The 19135-nt window shown below is 45.7% G+C and overlaps 1 protein-coding gene across 2 annotated transcripts; it reads left to right on the forward strand.

The window, feature by feature from the left end:
- The first annotated feature begins 4 nt into the window (after positions 1-4).
- C2H1orf50 (chromosome 2 C1orf50 homolog) lies at positions 5-7716 on the forward strand. Of its 2 annotated transcripts, none has more exons than XM_044237990.1 (5): positions 5-122; positions 242-357; positions 5172-5258; positions 5776-5907; positions 7210-7716. In XM_044237990.1, exons 1-5 carry the CDS (start codon positions 44-46, stop codon positions 7387-7389), a joined length of 594 nt encoding a protein of 197 aa, XP_044093925.1. In that variant the 5' UTR covers positions 5-43; the 3' UTR covers positions 7390-7716. The 2 variants fall into 2 exon arrangements, with proteins under 2 accessions (XP_044093925.1, XP_044093927.1); XM_044237992.1 differs by having other exon boundaries at positions 5-113.
- The last annotated feature ends 11419 nt before the right edge of the window (positions 7717-19135 follow it).

Below are 19135 nucleotides of genomic sequence, written 5' to 3' on the forward strand. Positions count from 1 at the left end.
CGCCTCCTGACGGGAGGGTGGTAGGGAGCTTTCGGGTGTTGTCATGGAGGACGCCGAGAGGCTGGGGCAGGCGGAGGAGGTCCCCGAAAACCAAAGAGTTCAGCCGGCGACAGGTCGGGGAGGTAGGCAGGGCGGGAATCCGGCCGGGGAAAGAAGCCCTCACGGAGCAACTAGTCTCCCGGGTTGCGCGGGAGGCCGAGGGCGGGCGCTCACGGGCTGTGTTCCTGGGTATGTGTCGCAGGAGCCCTGGTGGAGCGCACCGCGACCCCCGGCGGCCTGGCCCTGGTGAGCCCCTACCACACCCACCGGGTCGGGGACCCCTTAGACCTCGTGGCGCTCGCAGAGCAGGTGCAGAAGGTGAGGAAGTGCGGCTGGGGAAGTAAATTACCGTCTTGGTTCACGTTTGGCCCTGCGTCTTAGGACTGGGACCTCAACAGCCACCTGGCGTGGGGTAGCATTTGTTTTGTCTGCATTGTACAACACGGGAAAACCGATTGCCCTTGACTCGAACTCTGAACTTCTGAGACCAAAGTCTCCTTCATCTGCAACATGAGTGCCCGTATTCTTTGGCGGGAAGTTTTGCACGCACTTCCAATATTCAGTATTTCATTTGGGCCCTAGGACAGCCCTGGAAGGTAAGAAGTACCTAGGTTCTTCTTCCCATTTTATGGGTGAAAAGAAGTTTCCGTGGAAGTTTCGGGATCACTCTAACGCAGATTCTGTAGGGATGCATAGTCCACTTACTTTAAACTGCCTCCTGTAAAATCTTTATCTGTGACCTGAATGCTTTTAGAACGTAACATCTTCTGGAAGGACAAGGACTCTTAAGTTTTGTCCTGTGCTGTCATTTACTGGATAACATTCCCAAGCCCAGTGCTTAGACATGCATTGCCAAAAGTAAAAAAAAAAAAAAAAAAAAGAGGAAATGTGAAATAACAGAAAAAGCATTGGAAGTTTGGACACATGAGTGTTAATCCCACTTCAGAGGGGTTTTTTTGTTTGCTTTATTTGTTAAGTAGGCTCCACACCCAGTGTGGAGTCCCATGCAGCTTGAATTCACCGAGTTGAGATCAAGACCTGAGCTGACATCAGGAATCTTTCTCCTAACCAGCTGAGCCACCCAGGCGCTCCCCCGCCTTTTGGTATTAACTTGCATGTGACTTGAAGCAAATTACTTTTCTCAGGCTTCACCTTCTTTTTAAAGATTTATTTATCAGAGAGGGAGAGGATCTTCAAGCAGACTCCCCGCTGAGCGCATTGTGGGTCCCTGGACCCTGAGATCATGACGTGAGCCAAAATCAAGCATCTCATGCTAACCCACCCATGCACCCCTTAACTTCAGTTTCTTTATCTGTAAAATGCAGGGTTTCAACTAGGAGAGCTTCTGGGGCCAAAGCTGTGAAAAAACAAATTCCATGTAATTTCTACAACTTTTAGTTGTAGAACCCTCTTTAGAATGTAGATACATAGGCCTGCTGCTTTAATGCTTCTGATATCCCTTCATCCTTGTATGTACTCTTGCATTCGCCTTGGTTATATTCAGAGGTCTTTATTTTGCTTAAAAATATTTAATTACTAAGGTGCTCAAATTCCATCACATATACATCTCTGTATTTCAGGGTGGTTTTTTTTTTTTTTTTTTTCTCTTAAGATTGATTGATTGATTTTAGAGAGGCAGAGCTCTCGAGAGAGCACACCTACACAAGTGGGAAGGGCAGAGGGAGAAGGAAAGACTCTCAAGCAGACTCCATCCATGCTGAGTCTGGAGCCCGGTGCAGAGCTCGATCTCATGACCCTGAGATCACAACATCAGCTGAAACCAAGTCACCCTGCCCCCCCCATGTTTTGTTTTGTTTTTAATTAAGACATATTCAAATGCTTAGGAAGGTGCTTTTGATTCAAGCAAGTTAGGGAGCAAAGTAGAACTTTTATGGATTAAGAGAATTTCATGTGTCTCTTTAATTAGATCACTTATTGAGAGGGAGGCAACCAGGCCCAAAGCTTAGGCAAACATTTTCATAAGTTACCGAGTGACCATCGTGTTTATTAGAGTAGCCCGAAGCAGAGACGGAACGCTGTTTTTGCCCTACAGCATATAATCTACAGATTATACAGAGGCTACATTATTCTGCTGCCTGTTTTTTTCCAATATTATTGGTATTGAGCCTCTGAATTAAAAACACTAGAAACAAACAGGTTGAATCAAGCATATTTACTGACTGTGTCTTGAAATGTACTTTTTAGCAGGACTGACAGCTGATAACATCATTTTGGTATTAATGTGTGTTCAGAAAACACACGGGCTGGTATTAAGGCATGAAATTTGGAATCAGACTGATCTGTGTTCAGATCTTCAACTGCCATTTATTAGCTGTGAACTCTTGGACAGGTTTCTTCACCTGAGTATAATTCCTAAAATGAGACTGAAATAATCTCCAACTTCATAAGATGTTAAAAAAAACTAAGTGAGATAATTTTTTTGAAGAGCCTCACACAATGATTGGGACCAGAGTTCATGTTTAGTAATTATCAGTACTTTTCTCTTCATTTCTGTTTGAATTAGGCTCTTTTGTTTACAAGGAAGAGATTTGCTGCTAACCCCCATAAGAAGAAGACTAATAATGAGGCCACTCCACTCCTGACCTAGAACTGTCTTAGCTCTAGAAACCACCTACTTTCTCAGCTTGACCATAAGGTGCCTCATTCTCCTTGGAACAAAATGCAGCACTTTCATCATGGGCCTTAAGGCCTTGTGTGATCTGGTCCCTGCCCCCCTCCTTTTAAAGATTTTATTTATTTGACAGAGAGAGATTACAAGCAGGCAGAGAGAGAGCGGAGGAAGCAGGCTTCCCGCTGAGCAGAGAGCCCGATGCGGGGCTCAATCCCAGGACCTTGAGATCATGACCTGAGCCAAAGGCAGAGGCTTTAACCCACTGAGCCACACAGGCGCCTCCCCTGCCCCACCTTTTTTGACAACCCCCTCACTAACTACTCTTCAGACACATCTTCAGTTTTTGCCTGGTTGGCCTTTTCCTTTTGTTCAGACCTAAGTTACATGTCACATCCTTGGTGAGGCCTTGTCTGTAGAATGGCTCTACCCCACCCCATCCAAATGAAGTATTATTAAATTGAATTTGCCTCTAGGCTACACATATTCCAATCCCTACAATCCTCTTCACTCCCTGTTACTAAACCAGTTACTTCACTCATTACCTTTGATCTCCTTCTACCACATAATTAAGAGTTATTTCCTTCATAATAGTGCATCATTATTCTGAGTCCATATAATATTAGCTCTAATTGTCTTTCTTGTTGGTGTCTGTATTACTCACCAGAGCTGTGGTGTTCATTATGTAGCTTTTACCCACATATGGTGAGTACTTGGAATGTGTGGTTAGTGCAGTTGAGAAACTGAATTTAAAATTTTATGTAATTTTAACTAATTTGCATTTTAAAATCTGATAATTGATTCCGTTATTGGACACTCTTAAGTATATTTGGAACAAGCTGAGTATGTGAATTGACTCTTTTAGCTATAATTTTATACAGATTGAGGATTTCTGATCAAAATTTGGCATCCCAGTTGATAGTATGGGGGTATAAAAAACATACTTAGGGGGCGCCTGGGTGGCTCAGTGGGTTAGGCCGCTGCCTTCGGCTCGGGTCATGGTCTCGGGGTCCTGGGATCGAGTCCCGCATCGGGCTCTCTGCTCAGCGGGGAGCCTGCTTCCTCCTCTCTCTCTGCCTGCCTCTCTGCCTACTTGTGATCTCTCTCTGTCAAATAAATAAATAAAATCTTGGAAAAAAAAAAACATACTTAGTATGAATAATAAAATATCTCATTAAAATTGTTTTATACTGATTAAATGTTGGAATGATAAAGTGGTTTGATATATTGGGTTAAGTATATTATTAGAATTAATTTTACTTATTTTTACTTTTAACACAACTGCTAGAAAATAAAAAATTACATATGTTACTTGATTCATATTCTAAAGGCTAGTGTTTTCGGCTGTAATCTTGTCAGAGGTGGGCCCTCTTTCTCTGATTTGCCCGTGTGCTTAGGGCCTGGCATGGGGTCTGACACACAGTGGTTGCTCAATCTGTATTTGTGGAACAGATAAATGATTGAACCTGTTTATTAACAGGTTGGTTTGTGTTTTCGCATGATAAGTCAGGTACTGCCTTATATCTGACTTTTACCTTGAGCGTCCTTAACTAACCAGCAAATTCTCTTGATAGTTTTTCGTTCTAGTTCAACCTCCTAATTTCTTCTCCTTAACTTAACTTAATTGTATACCACTGGACATTAATCAGCTTTTTTTGAAAGTAAACTGGAATTCTGACAGATTTCTGATGCCTGAGTGATGACCCTTCCCAGTACATAAATTGGTCACACCTGTCTCTCTGGCTTTGAAAATTATTTATTTTAAGCAATTTCAGTTGCCTTCAGTTGCGTTTCCTAGCACATGACAGGCAGTCGCCTGTGTACATTATAACTTTGTTTCAGGTCTACATACTAGTGCTATCTTTAAAAATACATTTGAAGTAACAATTAGGAATACAAATAAGTTTAATAAGTTAAAATTTAATAGTTTAATAAGTTAAAATATAGGTAGGTTTGATGTAAATAATTTAGCTGAGGTAATGGTCAGATTAATAGGTAGTTTCTGTATATAAATTACTACATAAGAGGTGATAAGAGCCCTATCACAAGTATCTTTGGATTTTTATTGTAAGACCTGTCCCTGCTTTCAGAAACACTTAAGCATGAGAAAATAGAGGGAGGCCTGAGGAATGAGTGGGTTTAATCAGGCAAAGAGTAAGGAGGAGAACATGTTACATGTATTCAGTATATGTGGTAGCACATGGGAGGAGGACATGGAGGAGGACTGAAGTGCAGTGGTGACTAGACTATAGAGTGAAGAAGGGAGAAAGCTATGGGACATAGAAGAGAAGGAGGACCTTGTGGGGCCATGTCAGGGGAGACGTCTCATAAGCAGTGCTGACGAAGGCAAGGAGTGGGCGCTCCTGGGGTTATGGGGAGGACAGGAAGAATATTAGGCATAAGCGAAGATGTTGAGGTGACTCCTCACTCTGGGCTCTAAATAAGAACATTGTAGAAGTCTTATCCTTTTTCCACCTACCCTTTGCTTTTGTCTCACCTTTAGGCTGATGAATTCATCCGAGCAAATGCCACCAACAAACTGACGGTCATAGCTGAACAAATCCAACATTTACAAGAACAAGCCAGGAAGGTAAGTAACGGCTTTTAGGCAGGCATTCATTTTCTTCATTTAATTCACAGTATTGACTGATCTCACTTATAATCATTGAACTTATTTAAGTCTTCAGTATCTTCTAGAAATAGAGAAGTGTTGAGTGAACTAGAACAGGCTCAAGAGGTTATGTACAAGATAAGCTTTTTCACTGGGAGACAGTTTCAGTGAGGCAAAGCATTTTGTGGGGAAGATAGGTTTTCAGCTATAAAAGAAATGTACTTACCACAGAAAAACAGGAAAGAAATTGAAAAGCCATTCACAGCCAGTCGTGTTCGACATTTTAAAATATAATTCTTTTAAAGGCATTTTTACAGTTTAGTAGCAGTCTTAACTTTTGTGTCTTCAGAACCATCTGAATCCTAGTAGTGACTAATTGCTATGGGGGAGCAATTCCTAAGCATTGAGGAATTTCCAGATTTTGACTGGGATAATCACCAAGTGTGAATGCCTGTTATACCTAATACTTAATTTTTTACATCTCTGCGGCTCTTAGATACTGGAAGACGCTCACAGAGATGCTGACTTACATCATGTAGCTTGCAATATAGTAAAAAAACCTGGCAACATTTACTACCTTTATAAACGGGACAGTGGTCAGCAGTATTTTTCTATTATTTCTCCAAAGGTAAGAACATTTATGTTTTTACTGGTAGAAATGGCTGTCATTAGCTTTGTTTATCACAGTATTAATATGTCATTATGAGGAACTTGTCAACAAGTACCCAGTGACATTTTTTATATTTCAAAGATTTTTTTTAGATAGTGAGACAATATTTAAGATAATTAATAAAATAAGTTGGGTTTGAATACTATTGAATTTTTTACTGAAGAATCCAGCTATTATTTTTTTCAAATGAATATAATACATCAAATTGAGGGCAGAGGATGTTTCTTTTCTTACTGTGTGTGAAAAAAAATTACCCCCCTTCTCGTTTTTTGTGTTTTGTGTATTTTTTTTTTTACAGTGAGCATTTTGAAACAACTAATAATAACATTCTTTTAAATTTCAATGAAATAAAGTACATTTTTACTTGACAATATATATATTCTCAACTTTGGAAAATACCAGGCAGTGTTTCTGTTTGTAAAAAAATAACAACTTCATCTTGCTAACTGGTGATATTTCTGTTTGGGAAAAAAAAAAAGCTTCATCTTGCTAACTGATGATTGGGATATATTGAGAATTATCCAAAAGGATCATGTGCATATGGGTCTACATATTTATAAAATAATCTCAAAACTTTTCAATTGTGATATTGAAAGTTATATAAAAGTCTCATGTTTTTCTGCCATGTTTATAAATGGAAGGCATATACTTTTGAATCAAAATATATCCAGGCCAACCAGTAATGACTATTAATTTCCTAATAAGCAGAAATAAAATGAATTATTCAAGGGTTTTTTTTTTAAGATTTTATTTATTTATTTGACAGAAAGATCAAAAGTAGGCAGAGAGGCAGGCAGAGAGAGGGGGGAAGCAGGCTCCCTGCTGAGCAGAGAGCCTGATGCGGGGCTCGATCCCAGGACCCTGGGATCATGACCTGAGCCGAAAGCAGAGGCTTAACCCACTGAGCCACCCAGGCGCCCCTACTCAAGGGTTTTTTAAAAAAGTTTATTTTTGCACAAAAATCTACTCTGGTCTTTGAGAAAAATGTAGGCATAGGGTTAATAAATGTTTTCTAGAAAATTAGAGGTGTTGTGAGCCCAGGCATGACTCTTAGAAAAAATATACATGAAAAATACACTTAAATTATTTTACAGTCATTATCTCTGTTAAGAGAGGTATCTCATGTGTGATGCAGTGAGGATGATTCTAACTGGTCTGAAGGGAAAAACCAAAAAAGAAGTTCGTGACATAAAATGAGGAAACGAACCTAATTTCTTTACCTCCTACCCTGATGAGAACTGACTCCTTTGCCTTCTCTAGGAATGGGGGACGGGTTGTCCACATGACTTCCTTGGTGCCTACAAGCTACAGCATGACTTGTCCTGGACTCCGTATGAGGACATTGAGAAACACGATGCCAAAATCAACACAGTGAACAAGTTGCTAAGCCAGTCAGCAGCTCTGCCTCCAAGCACTGAACCCACCTTCGGGACTGACTGAGAGTGGACACTCATAAACAGCTCTCACAGCAAGGTCCTGTCACCTCCTTGTTGCCCTCACTCTCCGCCTTGATGGGAGGTGGCATGCGAATTAAGGTGTTGCGGGTGAATCATGAACTTGTCGAGTAGAGACCCTGTGTGGGGCGCCTGGGGGCTCAGTTGGTTAAGTAAAGTGTCTGCCTTCGGCTCAGGTCATGGGGTCCTGGGCTCGAGCAGGGCGTCTGCTTCTCCCTCTGCCGTTCCCCCTCTCACGTGTGCACTCACTCAGTCTTGCACACGCACTCTTTCTCTCACCTCTCCTCTCTCAAATAAAATTTAAAAAAGAAAAGAAAAGAGACCCTGTGTGAATATAAATGCTATCAGTATTACTTTTAGTTAGGATGGTAATGAATCCTGTCAGTCTCTTTGGATCCTCTCTGGGTCACAGGTACCCAGCAAGTCACTTTTCAGAGTATTGGCCAATGTACTTTCCTTCTCCTTTATCTCCAGCTGTTCTCCCACAAGTCAGAGTATTAGAAAAAGAAGAGTTTCTTTTTCTCACATAAAGTTTGGTGAGACATTTTCCAGAGAAGACGTTTTTGTTTTTTTTTTTTTGTCTTTTTGTACCTGAAGTGTTTGAGTTTGGGTTGAGGTTGAACACAGGGGAAAAAAAGAGGCAAACCATGAGAGAGACTCTTAACTGTAAAGAACAAACTGAGCTAAGTAAAATCTTAAAAAAAAAAAAAGGTAGAGGCGCGCCTGGGTGTTAAGTTGGTTAAGCAGCTGCCTTCAGCTCGGGTCATGATCCCAGTATCCTGGCATCAAACCCCGCATCAGGCTCTCTGCTCAGCAGTGGGTCTCATTTGCCCTCCCCTCTGCCCTCTGCTCTGCCTACAGAGAGATAGAGTTATCTCTCTGTCAAAGAAATAAATAAAATCTTAAAAAAAAAAAAAAAAGAAGAAACTAAGGGTTGTTGGAGGGAGGTGGGAGGGCCAGGCTAGATGGGTGTTGGGGATTGAGCAGTGCATCTGTTGTGATGAGTACTGGGTGTTGCACGTAAGTGATAAATCACTAAATTCTACTGAAACCAATATTGCATATATGTTAACTAACTAGAATTTAATAAGAAACTTGAAAACTAAAAAAAAAAAAAAAAGTTTGGGTCAAGGCTAGTTAGCTGTTAGTGCAGCTCTAGCACAGGACGGGGCTAGAACCTGACAGGGTCACCCAGGTGACCCATCACTCATTTCACAGGGGAACGCTTTGACAAGTCAGCTGTAAAAGCCTCTGTTGGATAGGCCTTGGGGACACATGTGCGCATGTGCGCGCGCGCGCGCACACACACACACACACACACACACACACACTAGTGGTACAGTAGTTGATTCTGACTGCAGAAGGTTCCCGAGGTTTTCACAAGCTCCTGACCTGCATGCTAATGACACATTTGGAGCTGGTGCTTATTAGTCGTCTGTTGCTGCACACACGACCAAAAACATGGTGGTCCAAACCAGCACATGTTTATGATCTCCTAGTTTCTCCGGGTCAGGAGTTGAGGCACACTTCCCTGGGCCCTCTGCTTCAAGGTTTTCACAGACCGCAATCCCATGGTTGGCCAGGGCTGGGTTCTCATCTGAAGGCTGGAGAAGGGCCTGTCTCCCAGCTCACTGGCAGAATTTCAGTTCCTCAAGGGTGTTGGACTGAGTTTGTTGACTCTTATTAACCCCAAACTGACTCAGTTCCTTGGCACATGGGTCTCCCTGACATGGCAACTTGATGAAAACCAGCAAAGACGAGTCTGCCAGCAGGACGAAAATGCCAGTATTGTGTAGTCTTCCTCACAGGAGTGACAGCTCATCCTTTGGCTGTGTTCTGTCTGTAAGAAGCAAGTCAGAGGCAGGCCCACGCTTGAAGGAGGGAATTAAACAAGGGCAGGAATGCCGGAAGGCAGAAATCATTGGAATCCCTGCCACAGTGCTCAGTTGAGAGGGAGAAAAGAAGGTCCTGGGAAAAAGAGGCAGTATTACCAAGTGGCTAAGCATGGTAGTGTTCAAGTCACAGATCTGGATCTGGACTCAGGTCTGACAAAATCACCTTCCCAGCTGGCATCCCCACTTCCTCATGGATCCCTTCTCCAATCCATTCTGCACACAGTCATCAGCTTGAGCTTTTTTAAATACAAATCCTCCTCACTCGACATTTCATAACCACTGGAGCAAAAAAAAAAAAAAAAAAGTCCTGTCTTTCAGTAAGGTGCGCTTCCCGCACTGACCACCAGGTAGTGCCATTGCTCTTTGCTCTTCCGCCAATTAACCAAACTTCGGGAAAGTCCATGGCAAAGCGAAGTCATTTTGAAGGTAGCATCTCAGAGTGAGGAACTAGCACCCATGGCTATAGACAGTAACTATTTTCCATTCACCCAGCCATTTACCCATTCAACCATTTTATTTTTATTTTTTTAAGATTTTATGTATTTATTTGACAGCACAAGCAGAGGGAGAGGGAGAAGCCAACTCCCCACCGAACAGAGAGCCCAGTATGGGGCTCAGTCCCAGGACCTGGGACCATGACCTGAGCCAAAGCAGACTCTCAACCAACTGAGCCACCCAGGCACCACCCCCCACCCTGCCCCATTCAACCATTTTATAAGTATTAAGTGCCTTCTAGGATCCAGGTTTTGGAAAAAACACAGCTGAGTAAAACAGGCATCTGTGTCCAAGGAGCTCTCAGCCTAGTGGGGGAGAAACCGAGTCAACAATTACAATGTGGAATAAAAAGGGCTATGACAGTGGTATGCATGGGATATGCAGCACCACATCAGGGTACCTAACCCAGCTTGGAGAATCTGGGAAGACTTCTTGGAAGAGCAGATGCCCACGTAGGTATTGAAAAACAGGAGGGGCGCCTGAGTGGCTCAGTTAAAGCTCAGTTTAACTGAGTGGCTCAGTTAAAGAGGTTAAAGCCTCTGCCTTCGACTCAGGTCATGGTCCCAGGGTCCTGGGATCGAGCCCCACATTGGGCTCTCTGCTCAGCAGGGAGCCTGCTTCCTCCTCACTCTCTGCCTGCCTCTCTGCCTACTTGTGATCTCTGTCTGTCAAATAAAGAAAAAATCTTTAAAAAAGGAAAAAAAAAAAAAAAAAGTTAGAGCTTGTTTGGAGACCCTGACTGTCCTCTGCAGGACAGTTGTCTTTGGAGTTTGGTTTAGGGTTCATTTATTTGTGAATGAAGAAAGGGATCTCCATTTAACAAGCCGTGTTAACCAAACCAGTCCTGGCAGGCAGGAGGGTTGGGGTGAGGTAAGCCCTGGCTAGAAAACTTACTTCTAATAGCTAGGAGATAAGTAGTTGAAGAATGGTAGGAAAAGGGATTCCAGACTAGAAGCAATATGACATCTGGGGAGCTGCAGCCAATTTAAAGTGAAGAATGCAGGCCAGGGGCCACAAGAGAAGGCTTAATTGAAAGATTTGGGGTAGGGAGATGGTAATATTGGCCTTTTGGCATCAGAGGATGAGGATAGGGAAGAGGAGTAGGAGCTTCCAACCCTAGTCTAGGCAAGCAATGGTGAAGGTCTGAGCTAAGGGAGCAGTGATGGAATGAGACATACAATTTCATCAACTGTAAGATGTACTCTTCTTCTTCCACATTTTAATATCTCTGGAACTTGGATGCTTCTAAAAGTCAGTGGCACGTCACAGTTTCAGTGGCAGCATTTTTTTCTTTCTTAGAACTGCAGAACATAATGGTGTGTCTCATGTGTCTTAGAAGGGTTGGCGTCTTGGATTTGATGGAAGTATGGCATTTTTTTAAAAGATTTTATGTATTTATTTGACAGAGAGATCACAAGTAGACAGAGAGACAGGCAGAGAGAGGGGGAAGCAGGCTCCCTGCTGAATAGAGAGCCCAATGCTGGACTCGATCCCAGGACCCAGAGATCATGACCTGAGCTGAAGGCAGAGGCCCAACCCACTGAGCCACCCAGGCACCCCGAAGTATGGCATTTTGAAGCCACAATAGACTGCATCTTGTTAACTAATAAGATGGCAGGGGATGACTGACAAGAAGGACTCTCAGATAATGCTTGAATTTCTAGCTTGAATGCTGATATGGATGGTGGGGTTCCACTCAACAAAATAGGGAAGGGAGAGATATCCCTGATGTTTCCCAGAATGATGAGTGATCTATATTTGCTTTATTAGCTCACCATGCTGACCCTGTCCAGGCTCACTGGGTGTGAGTAGCGGCTGACTACACCTCCCTTTCTCCATCTTAACTGTCTGGAAGGAGGGTTTGCTATGTCCTTACCTTCTCAAGTTACCTGTCAGTCCACAGGCATTGAGAGTATTGGTGTTGTAGATACCAAGATGATAAATACAGCTAGTGAGCTTTTATTCTGCCAAGCATATCATTATGATTTAATTTTCATATAACAACTGTCTGTGAGGTATATAGTATCCTTGTTTTAAGATTTTATTTATTTATTAGAGCATGAGAGAGAGCAAGAGAGCAAGCACAAGTGGGGGCTATAAGGGTAGAGGGAGAAGGAGAAGTGGACTCCCCACAGAGCAGGGAGCCCAACATGGGGCTTGATACAGGACCCTGGGATTATGACCTGATCCACAGGCATATGCTTAACTGACTGAGCCACCCAGGCACCAATAGTATCTCTGGTTTTTTGTTTTGTTTTAAATATTTTATTTATTTATTTATTTGACAGAGATTTCAAGCAGGCAGAGAGGCAGGCAGAGAGAGAGAGGAAGGGAAGCAAGCTCCTTGCTGAGCAAAGAGCCTGATGTGGGGCTCCATCCCAGGACCCTGCGACCGTGACCTGAGCCGAAGGCAGAGGCTTTAACCCACTGAGCCACCCAAGCACCCTAGTATCTCTGTTTTTAAAAAGCGGGAACAGGGGCGCCTGGGTGGCTCAGTGGGTTAAGCCGCTGCCTTCGGCTCAGGTCATGATCTCAGGGTCCTGGGATCGAATCCCACATCGGTCTCCCTGCCGAGCGGAGAGCCTGCTTCCCTCTCTCCCTTTCTCTCTGCCTGCCTTTCTGTCTACTTGTGATCTCTCTCTCTGTCAAATAAATAAATCTTTAAAAAAAAAAAAAAGCGGGAACATCTGCCCAAAGATTAAGCAACAGGCCCATGGTTATATAGATCAAACAGTCCTGTTTGATTCAAGTCTTCCTATAACCAGTCCTAGGGGATCCCAACATAGTCGTGTAAGGAAGTTAAAACACGAAAGTGACAGTAAGCAGTGCTTATGGGATGCTGTTGGAGGCATTCGCTTGGGTGTGTAGTGATGAGCATGGAGGGGCTGTAGATCAAGGCCCAGAGAAGTAAAGTAACCAAGTAACCAAGGTGATGCAACTCCTAAGCTGGGGAGCCCATGTTTCTGGCACTAAAGCCTGTGCAAAACCCTCATGCACAAGATGGGGTTCAGCCCTTAAGGAGCTGGAGCTTGGGAGGAAGGAGTTACAAGTGCCTGGAGTAATTATTTCTAAAGAAGTTTCTGATTCAGTGGACCACCTTCTACTTGAAAGCTCGTTTCTTCATTTTGATTCGGGATATTAGGATCTCCTGCCTTTTTTCCCACTTTGCTGACAACACCTTTTCTGTCTCCTGAACCTAGCTTTTGTTTTGCTCTGGGGCCTGTTCCTTAGCCTTCTTTTCTTCTCCCTGTTAGAGGATCTAATCCGTCCCCAGGGATCACATGCCACCCCCATCCTGCTGACTCATTAGCCTGCCTCCAGCCCTGGTCTCTCCCCAGCTTCACGCATCCTTGTCTATCAACGGCCTCACTTGACGTCATTACACCCCTAACGTGTCCAAACCCAAAGTCTTGAATTCTGCCCCAGACGTGTTTCATCACGAGCCCCTCTCCCGCCATCAACACCTAACTCCCTCTGTTTTTTGAGGCCAGAAGTCTAAGTTATCCTTGATTCTGCTTGTTCTTCCCACAGCAGTCAGCAGGTCTTCTCAGCCATCTTCAAAATATTATCGCAAATCTGACAGCTTCAGCCCCTGCCCGTGGGGCCAGACCACTGGTAACTCTGGCCTGGACTAGTGCAGCCGCCTCCCAGCTCTGCTCCCTGCCCTTTTTCTCCCCCTGCTTCAGTCTAGCTCCACAGAGACTGGGGACATTGTCCTTTACAAAGAGAATTCGGGGCATATCCCCACTCTTTAAAAATGACCCAACAATTTCTCATTACACTTGAATAGAATCCAAGCCTCTTGCCAAGGTTCTGTGGGAGCGTTCTCCGTACACGCCCTGTTCCCGATGACCTTGTCCTTTCAACAAATCAAGCTCATTTCTGCTTCTGAGGCTTTGCATTCCTGCCTACAAAGTTGACCCCAAGATCTTTGCATAGTTTGTGGCTTCTCCTCATTTTGGTCATTGCTCGCATATCACTTCACTGATCACCTTGTCAGAAATACCAACCCCTCCCACGTCCGAGTGATTGCTCGGCCTCCTTTGTTTTCCATCGCCCTTTTCATGAGCAGACATACTGCTTGCCTTTCCTCCACACTCAAGCTTACGTTCTGTAAGGACAGAAGCAGTGTCTGTCTTGTCCACTGCTCTGTCACCTGAAATAGTGCCTGGGACATAAAAAATACTCTAATAATATATGAGTGCACGGACACCTATGTCTGTGTACTTATATCCTGCAAGGGATCTAAGTCAGTGTCATAAATAGAAATTAATAGAAATATCATGGAAGTCACAAACGATTTTAAATTTTTAGTAGCTACATTAAAAAATACAAGCAGGTGGGGCACCTGGGTGGGTCAGTCATTAAGCATCTGTCCTTGGCTCAGGTCATGATCCCAGGGTCCTGGGATTGAGCCCCACATCAGGCTCCTTGATCAGAGGAGAGCTGCTTCTCCCTCTCCCACTCCCCCTGCTTTGTTCCCTCTCTCGCTGTGATTTTTTTTTTCCAATTTATTTTCAGAAAAACAGTATTCATTATTTTTTCACCACACCCAGTGCTCCATGCAAGCTGTGCCCTCTATAATACCCACCACCTGGTACCCCAACCTCCCACCCCCCTGCCACTTCAAACCTCTCAGATTGTTTCTCAGAGTCCATAGTCTCTCATGGTTCACCTCCCCTTCCAATTTACCCAAAAGCACATACCCTCCCCAATGTCCATAACCCTACCCCCCTTCTCGATTTTTTTTTTTAAAAGATTTTATTTATTTAGGGGCGCCTGGGTGGCTCAGTGGGTTAAGCCGCTGCCTTCGGCTCAGGTCATGATCTCGGGGTCCTGGGATCGAGTCCCGCATCGGGCTCTCTGCTCAGCGGGGAGCCTGCTTCCCTCTCTCTCTCTCTGCCTGCCTCTCCATCTACTTGTGATTTCTCTCTGTCAAATAAATAAATAAAATCTTTTTTTTTTAAGATTTTATTTATTTATTTGACAGAGAGAAATCACAAGTAGGCAGAGAGGCAGGCAGAGAGCGAGAGGGAAGCAGGCTCCCCGCTGAGCAGAGAGCCCGATGCGGGACTCGATCCCAGGACCCCGAGATCATGACCTGAGCCGAAGGCAGCGGCTTAACCCACTGAGCCACCCAGGCGCCCTCTCGCTGTGATTTTAAATAAAATCTTTAAAATATATATATATATATATAAACAGGTGAACTTAATAATATATTTGAAGTCCACCTGATATATCCTAAATGTTAACATTTCAACAAATACTAAAAAATTACATATAATTATGTATATATATACATATATATGTACATATATACATATATTCATATATATATATATATGAACTATGTATTCAAACGCTGGTGTTTTTTTACACCTACAGCACATCTCAATTCAGACTAGCCACATTTCAGGTGCCTAAGAGCCATGTGTGGTGGCAACCATATTAGTACAAGTGTAAACAGTCTAACTTTACCGTTCTTGTCCTCTACTTCCTTGTGAGATCCATAACAGAAGGAAGCTAGAAACTTCTGACAGCTGCAGACATGTGTCTTTTGTAACTGCCCTTGCTTCCTCTCCCTCTTCAGAAGGAAGCTTTGGTGATGTCCAGGCTAATAGAAGCATTATTGGGTCCTTAGAATAGTAATAATGCTAATGACGGAGCTTCTACTCTGTCCTGAGCACTTCGCTTAGTTCACACAACAATCCCATATTACAGATTAGGAAATAGGTTCAGGAAAGCAAAGTAACATGTTCAGATTAACACATCTGGTGGTGTTAGAGCAGCCATATGAACTTGATTAATTGTTAAAGCCAGCATTAGAATGCGTATGCTGTAATTTTTAATCTGCCACCAATGGTCCATGTGGCGTGGACAAATTAAGGTAAGTACAAAGGGTAGAAAGAAGCTGACCTCTTGTTTTTGTTGCCTCCATCCTCGTTTTCTCTTTTATTTTCTCAGACACCTTAGGTCTGACTTTAGTGTTGGATTGTGTTCAGGTCTTAGCTCCATCATTTATGAAAATCAACAAATCCTCTATTTCCTCTTCTGGAGAACAGGAATGCTAAAACTAATGCCGAGAGCATTTGAGAACGCCAGGAAGATGATAAAGATGTCTGTAGAGCATTGAGCACAGTGCAGGTGGCTAGTCGCCACTCAGGGCATGCTCTTTCCCCTCCAGGTTGCTAGGAGAAGCAAAGTGTCATTTGACCACCCAACTCCATCTTTTCTCTTGCATATTCTCCTGTGGGGTCCTGGAAGCCATTGCTGTGCTAACCCGGCATTAGGGCAGGTGGGAGGATGTGGGACAGGTGTCAGAAGTTGTGTCTGGGAACCTACCCAAGCTTCCTCCTGTAGCACATTATTCATCCAGCTGCCAAACTGAGACCCCTCAGAGAGGCTTTTACCTTCTCCCTCTCATTTCTCTCCCACACCCTTGGGATGCTTTCACAATCACTCCTAGTCCAGCTACTTCCTCCCGTTCCCTTCTGTTGCGGTCCCACAGTAGGTCCTTGCTCTGGGCTGTCTCAACTCTCCTGTAGTTTTTGTTGTTGTTGTTTTAAAGATTATTTATTTATTTGACAGAGATCACAAGCAGGCAGAGAGGCAGGCAGGGAGAGGGGAGGCAGGCTCCCCGCTGAGCACAGAGCCCCATGCGGGGCTTGATCCCAGGACCCTGGGATCATGACCCAAGCCGAAGGCAGAGGTTTTAACCCACTGAGCCACCCAGGTGCCCCAACTCTCTTGTTGTTTTACAGAGCCTTTATCCACAGTAGCTGCCAGAGTCATCTTTCTGAACCATCCTGACCATGTCACTTCCCTACTTTCAACTATTTTCAGGACTAAGTGTAAATTACTCGGCTTGTCATTCATCCACCCGACAAATACTGGAGTGGGAAGGGGGACTTACCATAAGCCTAAGCAGTTCTTAAAGGTGCAAAGAGCCATGAACCAGACAACCAAAGCCCTGCCCTGGAGGCCCTTCACGGTCTGGACCCCAGCCAGATGCCTACCTTCCCCAAAGCCCTTCCAGGCCGCCTGCCACACGCCCTGCCTGCACTCTGGGCTTTCACCTCCCAAGCCTCCCCTTGCTGGCCACCATAGAGAGACCAGTCCTCTCCTCCCTGATCCCTCCATTCCCTAAGGCGCCCACAGGGTGGCCTAGGCTCCTCAGCAAATTGAAGCCCCTCCTTCTGCCAACTAGAGCCCCTGCCCCTCCCCTGCCTCTCCGGGATTGTGAGCTAAGAGCCAGGGCTAAGAGGCTTGGGACCTGTGCGGCTCCTCCAGGCCCCGGCTGGCCTGCTGCACCGCACAGTAAGCGGGTTAAGAGTGCTGCCCTCACCCCCCTCCAGGGATGTCTGGTCCCCAGGTAGGCATCGGAGGCAGCGCACGTCCCTTCCCTGCGACCAGGTCCCCGGAGGAGGGCTGGTGTGTGTGTGTGTGGAACCGTCCTGGAGGCCAGCCTGGCTCCCTCTCTTCCATCTTCCGGTGCGGGGTGGCATTAGGGCTGGCGCCGTAGCCCGTTGGGGCCGGGACCCTCCCGCGCAACGGCAGGCGGGGAGGGGGTTGTGGCTCTCTGTGGCGAGTGGCGGCCTGCGGGGCGGGGCGTGCGCGCATCTCTAACTGGGGGCGCTGCGCCCTGTGTCCCCCGCCGAGCGCATGCGCACTCCAGTTTGCGCCCGGCGTTCAGGCACCGGAGCTGCACGGCCTCGGGGCTATACGCCTCTCCCTTCTTTCCTGCCCACAGTTTTCGCGGCCTGCCATTCCTGCTGGCTTTTCTGCCCTCGCTGCCCTCGGGACTGGCTTCCTTTTCTTCCTGTTCTCCCCTCCACTCCCAGCCATATCTGACCCAGACACCTCCTGGCCAAACATCACCGCGACGATACAGGGTCACAAGGGCATATCCCCAACTGCGGCCTCCCTGCCCACGGCACCTCCGGTCACCACCCCCCACTCCCCGAATCCAGCCTCCTCATTGTGCTTTGGCACCTTTCTTCGCTTTGCCAGGAGGGGGCCCCCCCTTCGTCCTTGGATGTTTCCCCTGCTGCCACAGCAGACATAGGCTGGTCTTCCCTGGCGCACTGCAGCAAGGGGACGTCCCCTGCACAGGATCCTTGCCACGCTGCCTTGACTTCCCTACACGGATCTGCCTCCCTTACCAGACTCCTTGCCTCTTGAGGATGCAGCCGAGCTCTGTTCTCTCTGTCCCCAGACACAGTCCTGGCTCGGAGCAGGCATATACACATGTATTCAAAAATGAGTAAATGGAAGATTGTTAGCGTTGGGTAGATGCTGGGTGTGCTGAGGGTCTGGATGGTTGAGAGTTCATCTGAGAAGGCTTCTTGGAGGATAGACTGAACAGACTCTGGCAGGGGAGAGATGTGACCTGGTGCAGCCAGAGGATGTTGGGGGAGCACCAGAGGAACGTCCTCTACTAACTTAACAATCATTGAACAACTTCTATTGTCAGGCCTCATGCTGGGCACAGGGGACTTCAGGCTGCGCTCCAGTTGCTTCCCCTGTAGTAGAGGAGGAAGACAGGATAGGCTGCGCCAATGCAGAGTGCCTGGGGTTACACGGTGAGCACACACAGACGCCACAGTGTAGGGGGCGCCTGGCTCCGGGGAGGGGAGGGGCTCAGGCTTCCCTGAGAGCAGAGGGAGAGCCAGTGCAAGAGATAGTCGAGAGAGGAGGCTGACAATGGAGCCAACCTTATCATAAGGGCTTATACATCAAAGGAAAGAGATGGACTCCAGCCTGGGTGCCCGGGGAGCCACAGACAGCTTGCACAAAGTCGGGGGTGTGACATGATCTAGTCCTGCCGGCCACACTCCAGCAATGCCTCTGCTAGGACCCTCTCATCCGAGAAGCCTTCTCTAAGCTCCCTATCAGGCTGGACCCCTCCTCTGTGCTCCCTGGCAGCCTGTCCACTTCCCTTTCTCTGTGCGGGTGTTGAATACCTCTGCCTTCCGTAGCCCCTTGGGACTTGAGACCAGGTCTTAATCTCCTCCGTGTCCCAAGCACCAGGCACTGAATCTTCCTCATGACCAAATGTTTGCTGAATGAATGGATTGCTCCTTTTTTCTCTGGCTTTCTAGAGCCCTTACTCTGAGGTCCACATTCTTTCATACCCAGGACCTGTGCAGTATGCTGAAAATGGCATTTAATTGGAAAGGAGGAGGCCAGATTCAAATCCTGGCTCCATCACTCACTGGGACAAGTCACTTGACTATCTTGAAAACAGTTTCCTCACCTGTAAGACGAACAGTCTGGGAGTCCCCACATGCATGCATGAGTCTTGTTTCTCTGGGTAGACTGGGCCTGCCATGAACATTTTCA

This window comes from Neovison vison, chromosome 2 (genome assembly GCF_020171115.1).
Source record: "Neovison vison isolate M4711 chromosome 2, ASM_NN_V1, whole genome shotgun sequence".
In the NCBI taxonomy this organism is placed as follows: Eukaryota; Metazoa; Chordata; class Mammalia; order Carnivora; family Mustelidae; genus Neogale; species Neogale vison.

Coding starts and splice junctions, on each gene's coding strand:
- C2H1orf50 (XM_044237990.1), top strand. CDS start 44: ATGGAGGACGCCGAGAGGCTGGGGCAGGCGGAGGAGGTCCCCGAAAAC. Junction 123..241: donor GCCGGCGACAGGTCGGGGAG/GTAGGCAGGGCG, acceptor TATGTGTCGCAG/GAGCCCTGGTGGAGCGCACC. Junction 5,259..5,775: donor TACAAGAACAAGCCAGGAAG/GTAAGTAACGGC, acceptor TGCGGCTCTTAG/ATACTGGAAGACGCTCACAG.